General features: G+C 44.1%; 1 protein-coding gene across 2 annotated transcripts in view; it reads left to right on the forward strand.

Annotated features, from left to right (window-relative positions):
* Positions 1 to 5,542, forward strand: part of LOC139388076 (metal transporter CNNM3-like) — a 28,906-nt gene extending 23,364 nt beyond the window's left edge. The window contains exon 12 of one of the 2 annotated variants that reach the window (XM_071134604.1): positions 1,917 to 5,542. In XM_071134604.1, coding sequence (XP_070990705.1) covers positions 1,917 to 1,966 — 50 coding nt within the window. In that variant the 3' untranslated portion in view covers positions 1,967 to 5,542. The remainder of the gene's footprint in view (positions 1 to 1,916) is intronic. The other variant, XM_071134605.1, reaches the window with a different exon arrangement.
* Positions 5,543 to 17,226: the final 11,684 nt, after the last annotated feature.

The raw sequence follows: 17,226 nt of genomic DNA on the forward strand, positions 1-17,226 counted from the left end.
AAGATTGAGCGTGCCGATTTCAAGTCTGAATATGGCCTTAAGAAAGGTTTGTCTCTTTGGCAGATCCTTCTCGGACACTAGAATAACGCTTGCTGAGTGGAACCTTCTCAGATGGAAGAGTTTCTTTGGACATAGACTATTTCCTCTCAATACTTAGTGCCCTTCATTTGTATCACACAGATAGTGAGATATAATCATGAGATTACAAGCATTGGTTTCTCAAATGACTGCCTCGCCTGGTTTACCAACTACTTCTCAGATAGAGTTCAGTGTGTCAAATTGGAGGGCCTGTTGTCCGGACCTCTGGCAGTCTCTATGGGGGTGCCACAGGGTTCAATTCTCAGGCCTGCTCTTTTCTCTGTATATATCAATGATGTCGCTTTTGCTGCGTGTGATTCCTTGATCCACCTCTACGCAGACGACACCATACTGTATACATCTGGCCCTTCTTTGGACACTGTGTTAATAAACCTCCAAACGAGCTTCAATGCCATACAACACTTCTTCCGTGGCCTCCAAATGCCTTTAAATGCTAGTAAAACTAAATGCATGCTCTTCAACCGATCGCTACCCGCCCGCCCGACTAGCATCACTACTCTGGATGGTTCTGACTTAGAGTATGTGGACAACTACAAATATCTAGGTGTCTGGCTAGACTGTAAACTCTCCTTCCAGACTCATATATTAAGCATCTCCAGTCCAAAATGAAATCTAGAATCGGCTTCCTATTTCACAACAAAGCCTCCTTCACTCACGCTGCCAAACATACCCTCGTAAAACTGACTGTCCTACCGAAATGATGTAATTTACAAAATAGCCCCCAACACTACTCAGCAAACTGGATGCAGTCTATCACAATGCCATCCATTTTGTCACCAAAGCCACATATACTACCCACCACTGCGACCTGTACGCTCTCGTTGGCTGGCCCCGCGCTACATATTCGTCGCCAAACCCACTGGCTCCAGGTCATTTATAAATCTTTGCTAGGTAAAGCGCCGCCTTATTTCAGCTCACTGATCACCATAGCAACACCCACCCGTAGCACGCGCTCCAGCAGGTATATCTGGTCATCCCCAAAGCCAATTCTTCCTTTTGGCTGCCTTTCCTTCCAGTTCTCTGCTGCCAATGACTGGAACGAATTTCAAAAATCGCTGAAGTTGGAGACTTATTTCTCCCTCACTAACTTCAAGCATCAGCTATCTGAGCAGCTTACCGATCGCTGCAGCTATACATAGCCCATCTGTAAATAGCCCATTCAACTACCTACCTCATCCCCATATTGTTTTTATTTACTTTCTGCACTTTTGCACACCAGTATTTCTACTTGCACATCATCATCTGCACATCCATCACTCCAGTGTTCATTTGCTAAATTGTAATTACTTCGCCACTATGGCCTATTTTTTGCCTTACCTCCTTACTCCATTTGCACACACTGTATATAGATTTTTCTATTGTGTTATAGACTGTACTTTTGTTTATTCCATGTGTAACTGTTTTTTTGTCGCTTTGCTTTATCTTGGCCAGGTCGCAGTTGTAAATGAGAACTTGTTCTCAACTGGCCTACCTGGTTAAATAAAGGTGAAATAAAAGCAATCAGGTCCGGGTGAACGAGAGTGCATGGAAAGCCCATTTGTTTCCTCATACTCTCTCTTGTCCCATATTTCTGTCCTTTTCTGCCTGCCCTATCTCATCCCTCTCTACTGCGTATGTATGTCGCTCTTTTCCCACTCTTCTCCTTCATCTGCTGTGTATACAGTACACCCACAGGAGGTAAAGACTAAATGCATTGTGACTTCATAGTGGGCTGCATTGTGATTTGTTTCACCGGTGCCATTGTGGAAGTCATAACGGGTGGCATTGTGATGTCATCTCCCCACTCACTCCTCTCTCTCATTGGCTGGGTTCTACAGGTGGCAGTAAATCCCAGGAGAGTTCCACAGAAGAAGAGGCTCATGGGTAATGCAGTTCTCTCCCTCAGAACGACGTGTGTTACTCAGACGACCAACCGACAGTCACATGCGACTGTTTTTAGGAGTAGACTTAAACACATTATCTCTGAAATGCAGTGATTGAACCTGGCTAGTGTGAGCGTGTGTGTCGCTGCTGCACCATCCTCAGCTGTACATCTCATTCATTATGTTTTAAATTGAATCAGCCATGACTATTGTGCGGGTGTATGCATACCTGTGTGTGTACGCGGTGTGTGTGTGTGTGTGTGTGTGTGTGTGTGTGTGTGTGTGTGTGTGTGTGTGTGTGTGTGTGTGTGTGTGTGTGTGTCTCTCCTCCCTGTTGTAATTCAACCTCCTTTCCTAAACGTTACACTGCCTGTTCCTTCATTTATTATCAGTGTGCCAAAGCGACTCACCTTAACCTCCTGTGGGTGTGCGTGTGTGTGGATTGTCAAAATCCGTCCATCCAAGCATTAGACAGAGGGTGGTAAAAAAAAACTAAAAAAACAGTTGATTTGCACTAAAGTGGTGATTTGCTTTAGTCGTTGAATTATACGTCCATTTCATTTTATACACTCCCACATTTCAGATGCATACATATTTGTATGTAGAGCCAAATATTGCTTGTTTTTGTTGTTTATACCATTCAATGCAGTACTTATTGATGCCTAATGAAGGCCTGTATTTTTTCTTTAGTTAGTGATAGTTCGCCCAACATTTAATAAATATCTATTTGAACATTTTCGTATTTTAACATTTTCGGTGAACTATCCCTTTAAGAGAGCTGATTCGATGCCCATTCCTTTGCACAGTCAGACGTTTAGCTTTAGGTCTGAGCTGTGATGAGCGAGGCAGATTACCCTGACCCAATCTGCTTTCATGCATTCTTTTTGTGTGGCCAACAAGATTCATGAAGTTGCCGTAGTGTGTGTGTGTGTGTGTGTGTGTTTGTGTCATATCTAAAGCACCTTGTTGATTTTTCTCATCCTTGATAGCCCAGTAGGTTGAGTTCCATTAACATTCCACATCACTTCTGTGTCCAGGTGTGGGAGTGTGTGTCTGCTGTTTGGCTGGCCATATGTGTAACTCTTAACACTTGTCCGTCAGTATTCAGTCTTACAGACTCCTTCAGGAAACTCAATTTCCCATGTTGCAGCGTACCTACCCATGTGTGCAGGGAACACATCTGTTACCCACTGTAGAGACTGGAAACCTAGAGAACGGCCTGGTCCAGAATCAACCCCTTGGGCCTTCCCCTAATGCCTTCCCCTGGCCCATAGCCGTCTACCCTTTTCTTGTAGGCCCTAGTTATTGAATTAATGTTGGTTGATCTAAAGAAAAGGTGGTGACTCCACCTAGACTTTGTCAGGACTAAGGTCATGGTGAAAGGTCCCCATCTGATTAATTCTGATCTGCAAATATCAAACAGAGGGGGTCTTTGGAGTGGATCAACGTGCACAGTGCAGACCATAGCAAAGAATTTCTTATTGGACAAGTTCGGGTAGTCCAACCCTGTTTCAGTCGTGTTCTTTTGTTTGGTGCCTAATGAACACGACACAGTGTTTCCCAGCGGTCATGTTAGGGGTCGGCCATCTTGTTTGCCTCAGTCCTTCCCCACCCTTCTGAGGGAGGGTCTCATTTTTGTTTATCTACTTTAACAATAAAAAAAATCATTAGCAATCTACACACAATGACAAATCAAACTGTATTTTTAGTTTGTTTTTTTGCTAATTTATTCGAAACAAAAAACAGTACCTTATTTACATAAGTATTCAGACCCTTTGCTATGAGACTCGAAATTGAGCTCAGGTGCATCCTGTTTCCATTCATCCTTGAGCTGTTTCTACAACTTGATTGGAGTCCACCTGTGGTAAATTCAATTGATTGGACATGATTTGGAAAGGCACACACCTGTCAATATAAGGTCCCAGAGTTGACAGTGCATGTCAGAGAAAACCATGCCATGAGGTCGAAGGAATTGTCCGTAGAGCTCCAAGACAGGATTGTGTCAAAGCACAGTTCTGAGGCAGGGTACCAACACATTTCTGCAGCATTGACGGTCCCCAAGAACACAGTGAACTCCATCATTCTTAAATGGAAGAAGTTTGGAACCACCAAGACTCTTCCTAGAGCTGGCCGTCCGGCCAAACTGAGCAGGAGAGAAGGGCAATGGTCAGGGAGGTGACCAAGAACCTGCTGGTCACTCTGACAGAGCTCTAGAGTTCCTCTGTGGAGATGGGAGAACCTTCCAGAATGATAACCATCTTTGCAGCACTCCACCAATCAGGCCTTTATGGCAGAGTGGCTAGATGGAAGCCACTCCTCAGTAAAAGGCACATGACAGCCCTCTTGGAGTTTGCCAAAAGGCACCTAAAGACTCTCAGACCATGAGAAACAAGATTATCTGGTCTGATGAAACCAAGATTGAACATTTTTGCCTGAATGCCAAGCTTCACATCTGGAAGAAACCTGACACCATCCCTATGGGGAAGCGTAGTGGTGGCAGCATCATGCTGTGGGGAGATTTTTCAGTGGCAGGAACTGGGAGACTAGTCAGGATCGAGGTAAGATGAACAGAGCGCTCCTTGATGGAAACCTGCTCCAGAGCGCTCAGGACCTCAGACTGGGGGGCGAAGGTTCACCTTCCAACAGGACAATGGCCCAAAGCACACAGCCAAGACAATGCAGGAGTGGCTTCGGGACAAGTCTCAACGTCCTTGAATGACCCAGCCAGAACCCGGACTTGAACCCCATCAAACATCTCTGGGGAGACCTGAAAATAGCTGAGGAGCAATGCTCCCCATCCAACCTGACAGACCTTGAGAGGATCTGCAGAGAAGAATGGGAGAAACTCCCAAAATACAAGCTTGTAGTGTTATACCCAAGAAAACTCGATGTAATCACTGCCAAAGGTGCTTCAACAAAGTACTGAGTAAAGGGTCTGAATACTTATGTTAATATTAACGTTTTTTTTATTTGAAATAAATGAGCAAAAATGTCTGTTTTTGCTTTGTCATTGTGGAGTATTGTGTGTAGATTGAGGGGGGGGGAAACTATTTAGTACATTTTAGAATAAGGCTGTAACAATGTGGAAAAGGTCAAGGGGTCTGAATACTTTCCTAAGGCACTGTAATTACGTACATATGCTAATTAAGTGATTCACCGTTTTGATTCAAAGTTAAGCTGTTTTAACAATTATTTTGTATCAAGTCCATTCATATTGTATCAAAGACTGAATGTATATTGTAAAAAAAGGTAATCATTACTTGTGCTACTTATACTGATCTGGATAATTATTTTGTTTGTTGATGTGGAGAACTGTATATTATATACATACTTATAGAAAGAATATGAATCAAGGATGTAGATTTTAAGCTTGTAGTTTTAATCTCAGTTTTCAGGTACATATGTATAATACTGTTACCATGACGATAAAGGCCAGACCAGGTCTACTTTCTCTCCAGGTTTTGTTTGTATAGATTCTTTCCCAATTTTTCTCTGGAATGCTGAGTTGTGGCTGCAGGGAACATTGCATTGAAATCTTTCAATATCTGCTGTTTCTTAGTAATAAACCCAGACCTGGTATACATCTGTCTTTTAGTTTTCTATTTTTTTTACCCTGATTTCAGAAGAGGCTGGTGGGAGGAGCTATAGGAGGATGGGCTCATTGTAATTGCTGGAAGGGAATCATTGGAACGGAGTCAAATGTGTGGTTTCCATATGTTTGATAACGTTCTCCTCTCACCATCCTCCTCTAACTGATTTGTTTCTTAGTTAGAAAGCAGCTTTACTCCCTCATTTCGCGTTTAGGCGGCGAGAAGTGGGGGGAGTTAGTGTCTGGAGAGCAGTGTTCATGATGAGAGGAGGAAAAATGACAACAGAAGAGAGGAAAGAGGATCAGAGTAAAGCAGAGTCTGAAATGATTTGTATTTATTTACCTCTGGTACAAGCTGGTGGCTTTTTTTTTCAATCATTTGCATGTCTTTGTGAGTGACGTGTAAAGGGCTGAGTCTGCAACTCTTTTCTCCCCTCTTCTCACACCTCTGCTGCTCTGTAGGAGCAAGCCAGTGGAGTAGATATTGGTGGGCCCAGGATAGAGTTTCCCAGGTCCTGCATGGAGATGATTTCTTCCCTGCAGCTCAGTGCGGGAGATGGGCTGGGGGCCTGATGACCAGTCAACACCGGTAGTGCTTGGGGCTGGGGCGCAGAGAACACAACCAGGTGCTGTTTCCAGTCACTGGTGTTTGTGCCTTGAAAAATCAAAGTAGAGGGCTAGTACACATATCCAAACCATCCAAAACAATCAAATATCATTAACCGAGACTACAATAGGCTATATAATGTTGCAAACGATTGAGCGGAGTTGATTAGGCCTGGCCTAGCCAAGCTACTTCACTCTGCTCAAACGTTTTTAACATTTTGACTAAATGGACTTTGCTACTCAACGTGGGAAGCTTATGATTTTCTTTCTCTGACAAAATGATGTATGATCAAAAGTTTTCTGCTTTTTCTGCAGGAGTATGCTGCTAGGCTAGCTAGCCACTAGCCAACCAAGTAGCTAGCGCTAGCTATTGTTGGCAAAACATGGCTACTCTTTTTCGTCGACCATAATAGAAAATACAACAACATACCTCATCCTTCCCATGCTTCACGTGTTGTACAAGCCAGCAGCAACATTTTGGGAGTAGCCTTTCCACCGGCATCTCCACTGCGGCCCTTGTTTTCCACTGCGACCCTACCCCACTTTTTCGAACAAGGGGTTGTGTCGGACCCCAGCATCTCCGCGATATCCCTCCACGAATTAGCATTTACATGCTGGTCTTTTACAAAATGTATGGCTAGAATCTTAGCGGTAAAGGCACTTCTGTACCTCCTCGGTCTGGACATGCTTGAAGTTGTCGTTCACCATGTTGAATTCACACTGAGTTTTGGGCTGAATCGACAAGGACGAAGGGGCGTAGACTTCAGCTCCTGAACTTTGGCTGAACATGAGGAATAATGTCCTGTGCCGAACACCAAAACTAACAAAAATGTCATAACATATTCTCAAACTATTCCGAACTGTTTCGGTTGGGAAGCATGCGGCCGCCTTTATCAGGGTCTGTTCACACTGCTTGTGGCAAAAACGCTACACCAGGAAGGAAGCCTTCGCTTTAGTTGCACTTGCACTTTGCAACCATACGCGGACAACATCCAATGGAATGGCTTCCTTTCTGCCGTAACGTCTTTGCAGCGTCTCCTGTGAACAGTGTGAACAGACCTTCACTAGTTTTCCACCCGTATTTCTTTGAAGGCAGATGCAGATCATATGTTAGACGTATTCCTCTGAACACCTGGCCCATAGTGCATCATCCACGTTCTCCGAATACTGTGTATAGACTGTTTGGTTCAACTAACTAACATTGACGTTATAGATCAGGGGTATTCAACTCTTACCCTATGAGGTCCAGAGCCTGTTGGTTTTATGTTCTACCTGTTCTACCGGGGCGGCAGGTAGCCTAGTGGTTAGAGCGTTGGACCAGTAACTGAATGGTTGCTGGATCGAATCCGTGTTCTGCCCCTGAACAAGGCAGCTAACCCACTGTTCCCCGGTGGGCCGTCATTGTAAATAAGAATTTGTTCTTAACTGACTTGCCTTGTTTAAATACAATTAATTGCATCTGCCTGGTGTCCCAGGTCTAAATCAGCCCCCGATTAGAGGGAAATAAAAAATACAACCATATGACTGGCTTTGAGGTCCAGAGTTGAGAGTTATAGATATAGATAATAATATAGATAATAGATAGACTCTCTAATATAGATAATAATGCACTCTATGATGCATTATTATTATTCTGAGAGCGGTCTTTAGTATGGTAGCCTACATCTGGTTGACACTAGAGGGAGCCAAAAGCATGCCGCACCTGCGAGAGCAGTTGGTGAGGTAACATCTGATATTTTTTTTTCCACTAATTGGTCTTTTGAACAATCACAGGTGTTTTCACATCAGATTAGTGCAACAAAAAGATGCCTTAGACACACATCAACACATCAACATTATAGACTAATGACATCACAATATACAGTGCTGCTTCTCTTTTTTTTTGCAACAGATCTTCAACCAAAACCCAATATTAGTTCAAGGGAACCTGAGTGAACAAATAACACATCTGATACTTATTTCATTTATTTAATAAACAAACTTATGCAACACCCAATGCACCTGTGTGTAAAAACACCCAATTCAAATCAAATCAAATTTTATTTGTCACATACACATGGTTAGCAGATGTTAATGCGAGTGTAGCGAAATGCTTGTGCTTCTAGTTCCGACAATGCAGTAATAACCAACGAGTAATATAACTAACAATTCCAAAACTACTGTCTTGTACACAGTGTAAGGGGATAAAGAATATGTACATAAGGATATATGAATGAGTGATGGTACAGAGCGGCATAGGCAAGATACAGTAGATGGTATCGAGTACAGTATATACATGAGATGAGTATGTAAACAAAGTGGCATAGTTAAAGTGGCTAGTGATACATGTATTACATAAGGATACAGTCGATGATATAGAGTACAGTATATACGTATGCATATGAGATGAATAATGTAGGGTAAGTAACATTATATAAGGTAGCATTGTTTAAAGTGGCTAGTGATATATTTACATAATTTCCCATCAATTCCCATTAGGGTGTCACGTAACACGTTTAAATGTCTTACTCACCTCGGCTGCAGTGAAGGAGAGACCGCATGTTTTCGTTGCAGGCCGTGTCAATTGCCCCCTTACATTTGTTAACTGGTTGTGCCACCTTTAGCTGCAAAGACTGTCTGCAATAGTTGGCAAAGACTGTCTGCAACTACCGCTTTTGGTAGTTGTTGATCAGTGTCACATCGCTGTGGGGGAATTTTGGCCCACTCTTCCATGCAGAACTGAGACATTTGTGGGGTTTTGGAGTATAAACTGCTCGTTTCAGGTCCTGCCACAACATCTCAATTGGATGTAGGTCTGGACCATTCCAAATCTTGATTTGTTTTTTGCTTTTTAGCCATTCTGATGTAGACTAGCTTGTGTGTTTTGGATCATTGCCTTGCTGCATGACCCAGCTGCACTTTCGCTTCAGATCATGAACGGATGTCCTTACATTCTCTGATACAGAGCAGAATTTATGGCTCCTTCAATGATGGCAGGTCGTCCAGGTCCTGAGGCAGCAAACATCCCCAAACCATCACACTACTACCACCATGCTTGACTGTTGGCATGAGGAGTGGCTTCCGTCTGGCCACTCTTCCATAAAGGCCTGTTTGGTTGAGTGCTGCGGAGATGGTTGACCTTCTGAAAGGTTTTCCCATCTCCACAGAGGAACTCTGGAGCTCTGTCAGAATGACCATCAGGTTCTTGGTCACCTCTCTGACCAAAGCCCTTCTCCCCCAACTGCTCAGTTTGGCCAGGCGACCAGATCTGGTAGAGTCTTGGTGGTTCCAAACTTCTTCCATTTAAGAATGATGGAGGCCACTGTGTTCGTGGGGACATTCAATGCTGCAGAAATGTTTTTGTATCCTTCCCCAGACCTGTGCATCGACACAATCCTGTCTCTGAGCTCTAGGGACATTTCCTTCAACCTCATGGCTTGGTCTTTGCTCTGACATACACTGTCAACTGTTGGACCTTATATAGACAGGTGTGTGCCTTTCCAAATCATCTGCAATGAATGTAATTTACCACAGGTGTACTCCAATCAAGGATGAACAATGGAAACAGGATGCACCTGATCTCAATTTCGAGTTGCATAGCAAAGGGTCTGACTACTTATGTAAATAAGGTATTACTGTTTTTTCTGTTTTATGAATTTGCAGAATATTATATAAACCTGTTTTCACTTTATTATGGGGTATTGTGTGTAGATTGCTGAGGATTTGTATTTATTTAATCCATTTTAGAATAAGGCTGTAATGTATCAAAGTGTGGAAAAAACAATGCGTCTGAATACTTTCCAAAGGCACTGTATGTAGCCTCAGAAACGCATTTCATGAAATCGTTAACGTCTTAGTCAGTATATGAGTGTTCTCTGTTACCATCTCTAAAATTCACTTAGATAATGCCTTTCATGATACAGTTGTAGCAATACATGGTTTCAACATCTTCAGAAGAGACAGGAATGCCAATGGTGGAGGTGTTGCCGTTCATGTTCAGTCATATTCCTGTCAAGCTTAGAGAGGATCTCATGTCAAGTACTTCTAAAGTAATATGGCTACAGGTTCACCTGCCTCACCTAAAGACACATTTTGTGGGAAGCTGCTATAGACCACCAAGTGCTAACAGTCAGTGTCTGGATAATATGTGTGAAATGCTTGATAATGTATGTGATCTCAATAGAGAAGTATATTTTCTGGGTGACTTAAATATTGACTGACTTTTATCAAGCTGCCCACTCAAGAAAAGCTTCAAACTGTAACCAGTGCCTGCAACCTGGTTCAGCTTATCAGTCAACCTGCCAGGGTATTTACAAACAGCACAGGAATGAAATCATCCACATGTATTGATTACGTGTTTATAAATGCTGCAGAAATCTGCTATAAAGAACTATCAAAATCCATCGGATGTAGTGATCATATTATAGCAGCCATATCTAGGAAAACCAAAGTTCCAAAAGCTTTGCCTCGTATATTGTGTAAGAGGTCATACAATAAGTGTTGTAGTGATTCTTTGTAGAAGATGTAAAGAATATTTTCTGGTCTGTGGTATGTAATGAGGAGCAACCAGACGCTGCACTTGACACATTTATGAATTTGCTCACTCCAGTTGCTAATAAGCATGCACCCATTAAGGAAATGGCTGTAAAAACGGTTAAATCCCCATGGATTGATGAGGAATTTAAAACATGTATGATTGAGAGGGATGAGGCAAAAGGAATGGCAAATAAGTCTGGCTGCACAGCCGATTGGCAAACGTACTGTACATTTAGAAATCATATGATTAAACTGAACAAAAAGAAGAGGCAAATATCAATTATATAAAGAATGATAGTGAAAAGCTTTCGAGCACCTTGAGTGACATTTTGGGCAAAAAGGCAAACTCAGCTCCGTCAGTCATTCAATCAGATGGCTCATTCATCACAAAACTCACTGATATTGGCAACGACTTTAATGATTTTTTCATTGGCAAGATTAGCAAACTTAGGCATGACATGCCAACAACAAATTCTAAACCTACACATCCATGCATGACTGACCAAATTATTGAAAGACAAGACTAACATTGTCATTTTGAATTCCGTAAAGTGAGTGTCAGAGGTGAAAAAAGGATTGTCTATCAACAATGACTCAATGGCTTAACAGATTTTAACAGATTTTGCCGTTGGAACAGATTTTGGCATTGGAATCTGTGCATAAAATATATTTTTTAATGAGGCCACACGTTATCACATCTACTCTTACAACATACAGTGCCTTCAAGTATTTACACCTCTTTACTTTTTCCACATTGTGTTGTCTTACAGCCTGAATTTAATATTGATTAAATTGAGATTTTTTGTCACTGATCTACACACAACACCCTATAATGTTAAAGTGGAATTTTGTTTGTAGAACATTCTCGCAATTAATAGAAAATGTAAAGCTGAAACGTCTTGAGCCAATGAGTATTCAACCTTTTGTTATGGTAAGCCTAAATACGTTCAGGAGTAAAAATGTGCTTAACAAATCACAAAATAAGTTACATGGACTCATTCTGTGTTCAATAATAGTGGTTAACGTGATTCTTTAAAGTTTTTAACCACTACCCCATCTCTATGCCCCACCCATACAATTACCTGTAAGGTCCCTCAATCGAGTAGTGAATTTCGGTGAACCGATGCTTCATGTCTGAAAACGACCGGGCAGCAGCTGTGGACCATGTGAACAGAACCTTGGGAGAGGTGAGAGCAGAGAGGGGGGGAAGCCAGGGTGCTGTAGTCCCGAATAAAGCAGCTGTAGAAATGTGCAAATCCCAGAAAACGTTGCAGCTGCACTCTGGTCGTGGGTTGAGGCTAATCAACCACTACTCTCACCTTGTCAGGATCCATCTGAATGTTCCCCGCTGCAATGACATATACCAGAAAGGAGATAGTGGAACGATAGAATTCACACTTCTCAGCTTTGACAAACAACTGGCTCTCCGGGAGGCGTTGTAGGACATCTCGGACGTGGAGGACATGCTCCTGAAAAGAACGGGAAAAGACAAGGATGTCGTCGAGGTAAATTAACACGAATCGGTTCAACATGTCACGGAGCACATCATTGACCAGAGCCTGGAACACTGCAGGAGCATTGGTCATCCCCAGATACTTGTAGTGCCCGCTAACGGTGTTAAAGGCCGTTTTCCATTCATCTCTTTCCTGTATCCGAACCAGATTGTAGGCGTTCCAAAGGTCCAACTTCGAAAAATACAGTCGCCCCCCTGGAGAGGCTCGAACGCCGAGGAGAGGAGTGTCAGCGGGTAACGGTTCTTTACCGTGATGTCATTGAGGCCCTGGTAGTCAAAACAGTGGGGTTGTGTGGAGATACTCAGCTCCGACAGGGGGGCAGTGTCCATAAAACTCTCATCGGCCCCAGAGTCCAGGAGCACCCGGAGAGATTTAGACCGGTCATCCAGGATAGCATGGGAGAGGAATACGAGTAAAGGGAGATGGGAGACTCCCTCTATTGCCCACCAGTGTACTCGTACCTACTGATGGGCCTGGGATTTTTATTGGACAGGTGGATATGTAATGTCCCAAAGTTTAACAGTCACTTTAACAATAACAGTTCCTCGGGATAATCTAGCCTTGCCCAGTTGCGTGGGCGCAGGAGGAGACGAGTTGACAGTCCTCGATTCCCGAGGGAACTCGTACCTTCGGATTCTTTCGGGAGTGTAGGCGTCGGGGACTTCCAGGATTCTTCAGAGATGAGGGAAAAACCGAGGACAAGCGAGGGAACAGACTTCCTCTCCGTCCTGCGTTCCCGTAGCTGCCATCAAACCTTATGGTCAGGGCTTTGAGTGAGTCGAGGTCCGTGGGTAGCTCACGGGCTGCGAGTTAGTCTTTAATCCTCTCCAATAATCCATGAAGGAAGGTGTCAAATAGGGACTCCAGATTCCAGGCGCTCTCGGTGGCCAATGTGCGAAAGTCTACCATGTAGTCAGCCACACTATGGGAATCCTGACACAGTTGCAGTAGCTTCCGAGCCACCTCTCTCCCGGACATCGGAGAATCCAACACCTTCCTTACCACCGCCACAAACGCCTCCAGATTGTGGCACACAGCGGTTTGTTGGTCCCACACCTCCGTAGCCCAGGCAAGTGCCCTCCCAGGCATCAGCGTTATAAGATATGCTATCTTCGAGCAATCCGAAGGAAACGAAGAGGGCTGCAGCTCAAAGATTAGGGAACACTGGGAGAGAAATGCCTGACATGTTTCAGAATCCCCGGTGTGGGCTCGGGAGGAGGTAAGTGAAGTTCCCGGAGAGCCTGGGTAGGAAGGGGAGAAGCACCACTAGTAGTGGGGTTACAGAGGGTCTGGACGGGTACTGTTGTGGCTTGTGGCGTGTTCGGTAGCTCTCAGAATTGCTCCAGTAAGGTGTGGAAGGTTTGGTCATGATGTTCTGCCACGGTGTGGAATCCTTTCATAAGGTTCTGTAGCAACTCCTCGTGGCTCCTTGTGAGGAGACAGTGTTGCAGAGCTGGTCCGAGTCTGCTGGGTCAGTCATGGCCAGTTCGTACGACTACAACTCAGGATATGACCCAGATGCAGACACAGGAGGCGGATAGCACAGTTCTCATAATATTTATTATACAAGCAGACAGGGCAGGTTGAGGGCAGGCAGAGGTCAGTAATCCAGGACAGTGTCAATGAGGTACAGAACAGCAGGCAGGCAGAATGGTCAGAACCGATAAGCCTAGAAAGACTTTAAAAAAATGGAAAACAGGCTGGTAAGACTTGACGGGACAAGACCAACATCAGCAGACAAACAATGGTATAAATACACAGGGGATAATGGGGACAAATGGGAGACACCTGGTGGAGGGCGGAGACAAGCACAAGACAGGTGAAACAGATCAGAGTGTGACACCTGGTGGGGGGCGGAGACAAGCACAAGACAGGTGAAACAGATCAGGTTGTGACACCTGGTGGGGGGCGGAGACAAGCACAAGACAGGTGAAACAGATCAGGGTGTGACACCTGGTGGGGGGCGGAGACAAGCACAAGACAGGTGAAACAGATCAGGGTGTGACACCTGGTGGGGGGCGGAGACAAGCACAAGACAGGTGAAACAGATCAGGGTGTGACACCTGGTGGGGGGCGGAGACAAGCACAAGACAGGTGAAACAGATCAGGGTGTGACACCTGGTGGGGGGTGGAGACAAGTACAAGACAGGTGAAACAGATCAGGGTGTAACACCTGGTGGGGGGCGGAGACAAGTACAAGACAGGTGAAACAGATCAGGGTGTGACACCTGGTGGGGGTGGAGACAAGCACAAGACAGGTGAAACAGATCAGGGTGTGACAACAGGCAAAATCTTAAAGGATTTTCAGCATGACAATAACTTAAAACGCAAGACCAAATCTACACTGGATTTACTTACCAAGACAACATTGAATGTTCCTGAGTGGCTTCGTTACAGTTTTGACTTAAATCGTCTTGAAAAGCTATGGCAATAATTGAAAATGGATGTCTAGTAATGACAGATCTTGAAGAATTAAACAATTATATTGGGCAAATATTGTACAATCCAGCTGTGCAAATCTTTTAGGGACTTACCCAAAAAGACTCACAACTGTCTGTAATCGCTTTGTTTCTGACATGTATCGTCTCAGCGGGTTGAATACCTATCAAATCAAGATATATTGGTGTTTTATTTTCCATTTGTTTTTATAAATGTTAGAATTTTTCTTCCACTTTCACGTTACAGATCGTTGACCAAAATTTACAATTAAATCCATTTTAATCGCACTTTGTAACACAACACAATGTGGAAAAAGTCAAGGGGTGTGAATACTTATGTCATGGGAAACACTGTGTGTCATGGAAATCAATCTGAAAACCATGTGCAGATTGAGCAGCCCCTTGTCTGAAAAAAGAAGTTACAACATTGCTGGACAACAGGAAGTAGAGATTGAAAAACCTGGAGTGTGACATTACTTCACTGCCTGTTCAGCAAGTGACCGACCGCCTCGATTCGGTCTTATGTAGCAAAACTTAAAATTGTGATTTTACATTGCATGAAAGTATAGACTCAAAGATATAACATGTTCTATCATACACTGCAGTTGAAGAACAATGGAAAAGTAACCTGCTAAACTGAAAGTGAGAACCACCTCCATTTAACCACTGCAAGGCGACTGGTAATATGGCAGAATATAAACAGTGTAGTTATTCACTCCGCAAGGCAATCAAGAAGCTAAACGTCAGTATAGAGATAAAGTCTCAATTCAAAGGCTCAGACGTGAGACGTATATGGCAGGGACTACAGACAGTCACGGACTACAAAAGGAAAATCAGCCACGTCGCCGAGACCAAGGCCTTGCTTCCGGACAGACTAAACACTTTCTTCGCACACTTTGAGGATAATACAGTGCCACCGACATGGCCTGCTACCAAGAACTGTGGGCTCTCCTTCTCCGTGGCCGACTTGAGTAAAACATTTAAACGTGTTAACCCTCGGGCTGCCGGCCCTGACGGCATCACTAGCCGCGTCCTCAGAGCATGCGCAGATCAGCTGGCTGATCCCAGTCTGCTGTCCCCACATGCTTCAAGATGGCCACCATTGTTCCTGTACCCAAGAAGGCAAAGGTAATAGAACTAAATGACTATTGCCCCGTAGCACTCACCTCTGTCATCATGAAGTGCATTGCGAGACTAGTCAAGGATCATACTGGAACGAATTGCAAAAATCGCTGAAGTTGGAGACTTTTATCTCCCTCACCAACTTCAAACATCTGCTATCTGAGCAGCTAACCGATCGCTGCAGCTGTACATAGTCTATTGGTAAATAGCCCACCCATTTTCACCTACCACATCCCCATACTGTTTTTATTTATTTATTTTTCTGCTCTTTTGCACACCAATATCTCTACCTGTTCATAACCATCTGATCATTTATCACTCCAGTGTTAATCTGCATAATTGTAATTATTCGCCTACCTTCTCATGCCTTTTGCACACAATGTATATAGACTCCCCTTTTTTCTACTGTGTTATTGACTTGTTTATTGTTTACTCCATGTGTTGTCTGTTCACACTGCTATGCTTTATCTTGGCCAGGTTGCAGTTGTAAATGAGAACTTGTTCTCAACTAGCCTACCTGGTTAAATAAAGGTGAAATAAAAAAAAATATCACCTCTACCTTACCTTCCACCTTAGACCCACTCCAATTTGCTTACCCGCCAAATAGATCCCCAGATGATGCAATCGCCATCACTCTGCACACTGCCCTATCCCATCTGGACAAGAGGAATACCTATGTAAGAATGCTGTTCATTGACTATAGCTCAGCATTCAACACCATAGTACCCTCCAAGCTCATGACGCTTAGCCATATACATTTGTAGTCTAGGTAGCCATTTGATTAGCTGTTCAGGAGTCTAATGGCTTGGGGGTAGAAGCTGTTTAGAAACCTCTTGGACCTAGACTTGGCGCTCTGGTACCGCTTGCCGTGCGGTAGCAGAGAGAACAGTCTTTGACTAGGGTGGCTGGAGTCTTTGACCATTTTTATGGCCTTCCTCTGACACCGCCTGGTATAGAGGTCCTGGATGGCAGGAAGCTTGGACGGTGATGTACTGTAAAACCATTTGAGGATCTGAGGACCCATGCCAAATCTTTCTCAGTCTCCTGAGGGGGAATAGGTTTTGCTGTGCCCTCACACAACTGTATTGGTGTGCTTGGACCATGTTAGTTTGTTGGTGATGTGGACGCCAAGGAACTTGACGCTCTCAACCTGCTCCACTACAACCCCGTCGATGAGAATTAGGGCGTGCTCGGTCCTCCTTTTCCTGTAGTCCACAATCATCTCCTTTGTCTTGATCACGTTGAGGGAGAGGTTGTTGTCCTGGCACCACACGGTCAGGTCTCTGACCTCCTCCCTATAGGCTGTCTCATCATTGTCAGTAATCAGGCCTACCACTGTTGTGTCACCGGCAAGCTTAATGATGGTGTTGGAGTCGTGCCTGGCCGTGCCGTCATGAGTGAACAGGGAGTACAGGAGGGGACTGAGCACGCACCCCTGAGGGGCCCCCGTGTTGAGGACCAGCGTGGCGGATGTGTTGTTA

The sequence above is a fragment of the Oncorhynchus clarkii genome, chromosome 29 (assembly GCF_045791955.1).
Source record: "Oncorhynchus clarkii lewisi isolate Uvic-CL-2024 chromosome 29, UVic_Ocla_1.0, whole genome shotgun sequence".
NCBI lineage: Eukaryota > Metazoa > Chordata > Actinopteri > Salmoniformes > Salmonidae > Oncorhynchus > Oncorhynchus clarkii.